This window comes from Lolium rigidum, chromosome 3 (genome assembly GCF_022539505.1).
Source record: "Lolium rigidum isolate FL_2022 chromosome 3, APGP_CSIRO_Lrig_0.1, whole genome shotgun sequence".
Classification (NCBI taxonomy): domain Eukaryota; kingdom Viridiplantae; phylum Streptophyta; class Magnoliopsida; order Poales; family Poaceae; genus Lolium; species Lolium rigidum.
Window position 1 is genome coordinate 271,734,178 of NC_061510.1, and position 9,210 is coordinate 271,743,387.

Sequence of the window (9,210 nt, forward strand, 5' to 3'; positions counted from 1 at the left end):
CAGAATATCAGATACTACCTCCGTCCTGGTTTATAGAACTTGCACGCATTTTTAGGTCATCAATTTAACCAACGTAGTACAAGATATATACTACAAAATATATACCATTAGAAAGTTTAGATCGTGTACTTTTTAATGATATAATTTTTGTAGTGTAAAACTTATATTATACTGTATTAGTTAAATTGACGACCTTGGAATACGCGCAGGCCCTGTAAACCGGGACGGAGGGAGTAATCTCTTGTGTTGACAAATAAATGATTCAATGCAAAGAGGGTTACCACATAAAAAGTTGTGTACGTTTGGTGAAGGCATACCTCCAAGGGTGCCATGCTGCGGATGTTCATGTTGTGCAGATTTCTCATTCTTGTTCAACGCTGTTGTTGAGCTGGTGGAAGATCCATTTGCAAATTTGTCATAACATTTCAGCAGATGATCCAGTGACTGATTGACAGTTGTCGACTGACACAAGATGAAATTTATATGAGTGACAAAATATTGAATATAAGAAACTGAAACAATCATACACTGCGGAAAACTATCTAAGATAACAGTAGAGCAATCAACAAATCTCGATTTAGCTCCCTATTGATGCCTAACCAGATGAGCATGGTTTATCAACAAGAAAGTAGGTGTGGTGGCACTGTGTAAATTAACTCACCTCAGAGCAGCCAATATCTGTTTGATCAACATCCTGAAGAGCGCTATGTGTAGCCAAACTCAAATAAGCCAACACTGGCGTGAGGTCTAAAGATTCAAAATGTAGGCACTGCTCAATGTACACTTGAGAAATGACCTTCAGAGAAGAAAATGCAATTTCGGCATACGATTGCAGAAAAGCAGCTCTCATTTCTTCAGCTTTTAGTATTTCATTTATCTGCCATGATGCTCCCCCTACAGCAGCAAGTTCTTCATTATTCAAGATTGATGTGGATGACTTATTTCCAGCCACATCGTCAGACCTTGCTGGTGTTTTCTTAAGCGACTTCCCTTTCTTCCTCTTTGAAGATGCAACAGGGCACAATGGAGGCTCTAATCCATAGATCTCAGAAAAACAAGATGCTTTAGATTGCAGAATATTAGTCAGTGCTTCAAACATTTCATCATAACAGCCACTCAGATGGACCAACTTATGTGCTGCCAGCAATGCTTCCTGACATTCTTCCTGCTCGGAACTCACAGCAGCATTTATAACTGTATCCATGCATTCGGCATGCAACACACGTAGATCATCAGGTGACACTACTGGAACCATACTGAGAAGAGCAGCCTGGGCATTATCAGAAACTGCAGTTTTAAAGAGCAGCTTCAGCTTAGCATTTGCAAAGCATTCTCTCAAACCAACCAAACTAGAGCCCTCATCAGATAAACTTTTTATTAGTTTGGCCGAAGCAATTATAAGGCCGTCAGTCTGCTCTGACTTCAATCCTGATGGTGACAATGCCAGAGTAACAGCGAGTTTAATAAACTCAACAAGAGATCGTGAGGATGATCCTTCAGACAGAGCGAATTCACAAAACCTTGCCCCAGCCGCCGGCGATCTCTTTATGAGTGCAATGCAGCGAGCACATGCTTCTTTCAAAGACAACTTAGATGGAAAGTAAGAAGGAATGAGAAGCTTTGTGATTTTCTGAGCAACACGAGGATGGTCGTCTGCCAGTGAAGATAATAAAGTGTCCAAACCAACAACCTAAAACAGAAAATGTGCTCAGATTGAAAATACTATAAATGCAAAGCAAATGTGACTCAAGCTAGAGTGTAATCAGGATATGTACACAATGCCTATGTACCATACCTTGTTGTACTGGAAAGATCTAAGATCACGAATAGCTAAAAGGAGATCTACAGCAGCAACTCTGACAGATAAAGCAGGATCAGAGACCATATCGCTTAATCTTGGAAGTAGAATTTTCAGTATGTCATGACTTTGTGGATTGTCAAGCAGGTATATGAGGCCATTGAGAGTTGATAGACGGACATCATTGCAAGAATCTTTGGACATATCATCAACAATTTTACTCAGATTTTTTGAAATAGTTGGCGATGGAATAACTTCCCAAAACTGGTTAAGAATACGGCAAAGTCCTTCAACTGTAACTGCACGTATTTCTGGGCAGTCATCCATGAGAAGTTTGTCTAGCAAGAAGAACTGCTTCTCCAACAGAGGATCATTGACATCCTTTGTCACATCTGGGTCTTCAAGGGGAAATACATCTAATAGAAGATGTAAAGCATTAAGGCGAACATTAGAGTTCGCAACCTGCCAAAAATTAGAATCGTGAGATAACCAAAAAGTGTTTAAAACTTAAAGTGTCCCCTACCTATATTATTTGACATTTATATAAACATTAAAAAGTGAAAGAGAAGTGAATACAATTTCCGAGTATAAACTAACTTGAAGTACTCCATCGAGTTATTTGAAAACAGAATTGTGCATGATATTGTACCTATGTAGAGTCAGCAAGTGAACTTGTTTGAAAGCAGAAGTGTACATGATATTGTACCTACTGGTACTGCTAAATATTCATTGATCAAATATTCATATGCAGGTTGCAGCGTTATTAAATGCATGAATATAATCCAGTAGGCACGCTTTTATCTTGAGTATCACAGTACTGATAAATTTCATTTTGTTCAAAACCTAATCATGTGAAAGCTTAGGAATTAGTCCCTCTGTTCATAAATATAAGACGCCTTAGACATTTTAAAGTGAACTAGATACACACCATAATGAGTGAATCTACACATTAAAAATAGACTAATTACATACAAAAATAGATGGATCTACAAAAAGGCTAACACATCTTATATTAGTGAACGGAGGGAGTATTTCTCAACTTCCCGAGAAGTTTGATGAGCTAAGGTGAGATAATAAACAAGTAGAATGCACACTAAGAGGCTGAGAGATCATGTGAACAGTCATATGAAATTGTGGATGCTTGTCGAAGTTACAGTCATGCGATGAGTTAAACTCTTTTTTTTTTATTATGGCAGTTAGTAGTTCGAAGTTCTGTTAACTATTTTCGTTATTTTCAGATGTTACTGCAATAGTTTGACAATTGTATTTGAGAAAGCGAGACGTTATTTCCAGAGAACTAAATAGGTGCTACTTCCAGGATTCTAACCAAGTAGGCAACAGGAATAAGCTAGTTCTAGAATTCTAGGCAAGTCCTGTATGTGAGAATAAACACTACTAGACCAGCCATTTTAGCAGCCAGCAGAGAAGAACAAGGGAATGCATGTACCTGCAATGATCGGAAGACCACAGGCTCGCACAGCCTGAACACGAGCTTTTCAACCCCAGGCACCGCCTTCTGCTCCACGAAGGCCCAGAGTATCCTCCTGGTAGCCTTGGCCACCTCCTTGTTAGCGGCATGCACGGCAGTCTCGACCATCCCCTGCAGAAATTGCTCCCCAATCTCGCCCCTAACCCACGCCCCGTCCTTCCATGCTCTGAACACCACCTCCCCGTATGCGACGACCGCGGCCCGCCTCCCCCGCATCATCCCGACCTGCGCCCTGATGAGCTGGAGCCCCTCGGTAGCCAGCCCCTCGCTGACCCCGAGCAGGAGCGCGAGCAGCTTCCGCCCCTCCTCGGCCTTGAGGAAGTGCGGGGACACGAAGCAGCGCAGCAGGAGCATCTTGAAGTCGGAGATGCTGTCGTCGGCGTAGTCGAGCAGCGGGAGGGCCTCGCGGAGCGCGAAGAGGCGGCGGAGGAGCGGCCGGGCGTTGGCGTTGGAGCCCGAGGTGAGCGCGTGGGAGAAGAGGTAGGGTAAGGTTTGCGCGACGAGCGCGTCGCGGCCCGGCGCCGCCCCGCGCCAGGCGAGCTCGAAGCAGACGGCGGCGAGCGCGGCGAGGGGCGGGTTGGAGGTGGCGAGGAGCGTGAGGCGGTCGTGGAGCAGGGCTAGCGGGCGGAGGAGGTCGTCCCAGCGGGGTGCGTGGGTGGGGTGGGTGAGGAGGAGGTGGAGGAGGAGGGCGGCCGCGGCGGCGCGCGGGGAGGTGGGGGCGGAGGGGGATGGGTCGTGGGAGATGGCGTGGGCTAGGGTTTGCGGGAGGGCGAGGAGGACCGGGTGGGCGTCCGGGAGGGAGTGGACCGTGTGCTTGAGGTGGGGAGGGGTTTTGAGAGATGCGGCGGCGGAGGAGGTGGGGGAGGGGAGGAGGGTGATGGCGAGCGCGAGGAGGTCGGCGGCGGAGGAGGGGGCGGACTCGTCGTCTCCGGCGGCGGGGGCGGTTCGGCGGCGGCGGCGCGCGGGCGGCATTGTGGATTTGCGGTGAGATTTGGGGTTTGAAATGGGGCGGAGGGAGGCAGACCGATTTGGGGGAGAATTCGGGAGGTGTGAGTGAGTGAGCAACCACGGAATTTTGGCAGAGAAGGAGAACGCACGGTGGTGTCTCGGTGGTATGGGTTATTTGGTTTTGGGCTATCGAATGGAGGCCCGTAAAGGGCACCCAGTCCGCTAAGAAATGGGCCGATGCGTCACTAACCGGTTATGGCATGCACATTTTTTTCTCTTACAAAAAAAACATATAGTGTGCTGTGTGCACAATGGTGTTTTTTTTTGGACAAATCTAGCCCTTTGGCGAAATTAATGGCTCATTTGCCCCTCACCAAACTATTTCAAATCTGACCCCTCGATTCGGCACCAACGAAGATGGAGCTGAAGTTGTGCATGTTGGCACCAATTGGTTTCGCTAGGGGGGAGATGAAGCATTAGTTTCGCCAACGGCTAAGATTTGTTCTTATAAGGGTATGTAGAGGGGTGATGTCAGCCCTCTTTTTTTATATAGTTTCATGTTAGATTTGTTTAGTTGGGGGAGAGAATGAAGAAAAAAAAGTAGATTGTCTTTCCTTAACTAGCCAAGAGATGATCTCTTATATAAATATAAGAGAAGTCAAATTTATCCATTATAAATATGTCTTCCCTTAGAAATATAATTTTCTTGTAGACTTTAGTCATTTTATTAAATGCTGGGGAAGAAAATTAGAGAGTACATTTTACGACTTACACCTATTACCTTCTATGGATGATGTGAGGGCCAAGTCCCTTTAGCATTGTTTCCATGAGCATGATAAAATAATATATTTATATTTTCCTAACAATTGAGCATTCACGGTGAAACTTTGATTGGACATATTAGTGTGTATTATGTCCAACAAATGATAAGGTATGGTTCAAATGTGGAATATCGTATTGTTCAACACGAGAGTAAGATATGGAATCAAGTTTGCCACCTCCATATATATTTGGGCTCTACATCAATATTTTCAATTTAGCGGAACGTTTTCACGAACCGCTTCACATTTTTATTTTATTTTTCTTAAAGAAGTGGAACATTTTCTTTTAGGTAACAATAAACATACATTTCTACAAGCTAAGTGAACAATTTATGTTGAGGTACATGTACTTTTTTATGGAGGGTAAAACATTTTTCAAAATGGTTATCATTTGATATAGATCATTTTAGTCATATATGGGAGAAAAATCTTGTGAATTTAAAAAAAACATTTTTAAATCATTTCAATTGCTGGAAATATATGATTGTATGAGGGAATCATGACTGTATAAAATGTATAGAATTATCTTTGAATGTGGAAACTTAGGAAGTGCCACACCGCCCCGAAATAGCTATCTTTTCGGAGAAGCTCGAAATGAACTCTGAGGATGACAATTGCTCGGTTTATAGGAAAATCGAACAAAACTGGATACAAGGGGCACAAAGTCATCCACTAGTCTGTAGAAATCGATGGAACCCAAGACAAACAGACCACCAAAATCAGGGACACACCAACGGATACCGTGAAGGGCACAACACCACCATGTCGCATGCTCCACCACCGATGAAGAGGAGAAAAACCAGGCCGCTCTCTAGAATCACTCTCGGATAATAATTAGTCTACTTATTTCTCATACTGCTCTCCTAAACCACTCAATTATTAGCAAAACAACTTCGCAAATGTTTTAGGGAGGCTGATTATTACTAATGGAACCATCCCTCTCTATACAACTGAACACCATAGCTACCTGTGAAAGCATTAAGACAATCATGTACCAAATAAATGTGGGTGAAATTATAATATGGTGATGTTGTTTTTCAACTCTTAGATAGAGGCCAGTTCGGTAACTGATATAGACTTGCTTAGAAACATTGCTAGTTAAAATAGAACTGCAGAATTCTTTTATTGTACCCATTCAGTGCATTGTAATAACATCTTGCCAAGTGATAAATTGTGTACCAAAATATTATAATCAGTATTTTTCACCGTTCTACTTGCTCAGCCACTTTTTGAGTAATGAGTACCACCCTCAGCTTAATATAAGCTCTGTTATTGTCAGGTTACCTACCAAACCACCTTATTCTGCTCCCTCAAAAAAAAACTCCTTATTGTGCCCTCAAAACAGGTTAAATAAATAGAATGGCCCAGGGTGAGATAGCAGATGGGAAGGCTTTCTAACCGACCAAGGAAAGAAAAGTCACAGGACACCACAACGAGTAACCTGGTTACTATTCCCATCTAGGCAGCTTTCAAGAACTACACAGCTATGCACAAGAGACAGTCCATCATTCACAGGTTCCACTAAAGATTTAGTAAAAAAAACTCACACAAAGAATAAGCCAATGTTTCTTTGACCGCGGTCAGAGTACATGTGTACAGTATGTGTGATGAATGGCTAGGCTGGCTGGCTGGCCATCTCTCTGCATTTTTTTGTTTGCTCCCTTGTCTATGTGCAGCAGTTGGTCCTTGCAGGCTTGAAATCTTTTGCCAGCTAGTGCAGGCAGGCAGAGTGTGCTTGTTGCCAGGGCCACGCTGCAAATGATGCAAGCAAGCCACCCCTTGGCTCAGGCTTTCAGTTGGGGTTGAGACTTGAGACCACAGCAGCATAAAATTTCCAGCTACCATTCCTCATCCCCTCTTCCATTTCATTCATGTTTCATGAGTAACTGGCATTTGTATGCTTACATGAAGACAGCTAAGAAACCTATTCATGTTTCATGAATGTATTCACATGGAAATAAAGAACACTTTCAATCTTACACACAAAGCCATATACTCCCTCTCTTCCATGAAAGTTGTCGTGGATTTGTCAAAATATGGATGTATCCACACACTACATAGTGTCAAGATATATCCAAATTTTGATAAATCTAAGATAACTTTCATTAGTCGGAGGGAGTACATTCAATCATAATATCTCTGGTAATCTTATCAGATGTTTCCTAACAAGGTGTGGGAAATATATATTCATCCTAAGGAAACAATATGATCAACTGATCATGTGCAAGGGTACAGAGGATTCTGATGATGGCACTTGCGGTAGAAGGCTGGCATTGTTTAACCCCGTGGCTCAGTCTCTTGCACCGCTTTATTAGAGCCAGGCAAACCTGCAGGCCAGTGAGGTGGCCACTCACTTCTAGGTGGTATGGCACCCCCTTTGAACAAACAAATTTCAACAAACTTTGTCTCCAAGATTGGTTTTGACTGCATTGGTGACTGAGCTGCTGCATACATATTTTTTGGCAGCTGGATGCATGGTCCCTCCCTCCCAACAACCATATGCAGCTCCCATGACACTCACAGTATTCAATCCTGGTTAACAACAGGTTAGGATGCAATAGCACAATCATATTTTTCAATGTTCCTTGTGTACTTTGATTAGTTTTGCCGAACATGTTAAGGATTGCGCAAATACCTTTCATTGGCACGCTAAAAAAGAGACACTCTCTCATTTGATAATAACTAGTTAGGTATAGCATCTAGCACAAATGTGGTTGCGATGGTCCCTTTGGTAGTATGATTCATATGCTAGTTTTCCTACTTTCTTGCATAATGCATACACCGCTTCTGTGCCTTGCGACGAAAAGGAATGCATACAGGTAAATCAAAACTAACTTAAGGGTTTCTTTAGATCACATGATTATTAATCAGAGAAATAGAAAAACACAGGAATATAGTAGGATTGCAAGTACAAAACAAAGGATAGCAAACACGGAAAATTATACTAGAAATAATCATTTCAATGTAACTAAGGAGAATACATGAAAAATGTCTTGACCCTACACGAATGGGCATGAAAGTAAGGTTAGATTGCATATTGATATTCGTATGGCATTGAGGTGTAGGAATGTATGGCAGACGATAGCGACATTCACACGTCGTTACCTTGTTGAACGCATCGCCATGGCAACCTGTCTACCCACTCGCGCTGCTCCGAGGAAAACCCTAGATCTGGGTTTCCCCGATTGAACGATGGTGACGCTTTCTGCGTCGTTCTTCCTCTTGAGGCATCATTTTTGGAGCATCTTCTAGATAGTGGCAGATAGTGGTGGAGTGGTGTGCATCTAGCGCGTCGACGACGACGAGTCTCAGCGACATGGCGTAGCGGGGCCTCGTGATGGATGCAGACCCGCGCAGGGTGGAAGCATTGTCTGGCATCATGGTGACGTTGACAACATGCATGGCAAGGGTTGTGCATATCTCTCCCCTGACGATAGACCACTGGTTGATGGCGGTGACGACTTCTAAAGCGATGGCATGAGGCGCTCGTCAAGGGTCTGCTAGACCGAACGTGTGCTTCTGTTTTCGCCGGTGTTGCCCTGGTAATTAGCTGGTGGGACGTTGTTTGTGTTTTCAGGAATGTTACTTCACCCGTTGTCGGGTTTCTAGAAGTTAAACGGTGATTTTATGTTTTATGATGTATGCTCTTGACATATCTTTATTGAATAAAATGTAAAAAAAAAACCGTATACATCGACTCATGTAGGAGCTGAGCTTCTCATTTTTAAAAAATACAGAGCAGGAATTTTGGAGATGTTATTTATTTATCCAAAAAATTCCATCAAAAAGAATCCTGTGGATTGGATTCCTCCACGTTTCCTTTTGAAGATTCTTCAATCTAAAGGGGTCCTAAAACGAAGCTGCTCCATCACGTGGTTTCATTTGGATTGCAACGTGGAATGAGTCGTAGTTGGAAGGAGCTTCGGATCGCGTAACATTGGAAGTTGCAGTGTGTGTGTGAGTGAGGCAGGGAGAGATTGGTCATTGGTGTCAGGGGCTGTGGACGGTACCGCAGAAAGTGGCTCACTCGATTGAGCATTTTTCCTCATGGCATGAGGCAGTGCGTGCAGCCGTGCAGCGCAGGAGGGAAGGAAAAAAGCCTCTCCTTTTTACCGGCTAGCTGTAAGGTAGAACCTGCTCTGCCTGCATGGATG

The 9,210-nt window shown here is 43.5% G+C and overlaps 1 protein-coding gene across 1 annotated transcript in view; it reads right to left on the reverse strand.

Moving 5' to 3' along the window:
• The window catches only part of LOC124699493, a 5,656-nt gene extending 1,397 nt beyond the window's left edge, over window positions 1-4,259 (reverse strand). The window contains exons 1-4 of the mRNA XM_047231790.1: window positions 3,246-4,259; window positions 1,796-2,260; window positions 662-1,690; window positions 318-462 (exon numbers count right to left, since the gene is read on the reverse strand). Coding sequence (XP_047087746.1) covers window positions 318-462; window positions 662-1,690; window positions 1,796-2,260; window positions 3,246-4,259 — 2,653 coding nt within the window. The remainder of the gene's footprint in view (window positions 1-317; window positions 463-661; window positions 1,691-1,795; window positions 2,261-3,245) is intronic.
• Between the last annotated feature and the right edge of the window lie 4,951 nt (window positions 4,260-9,210).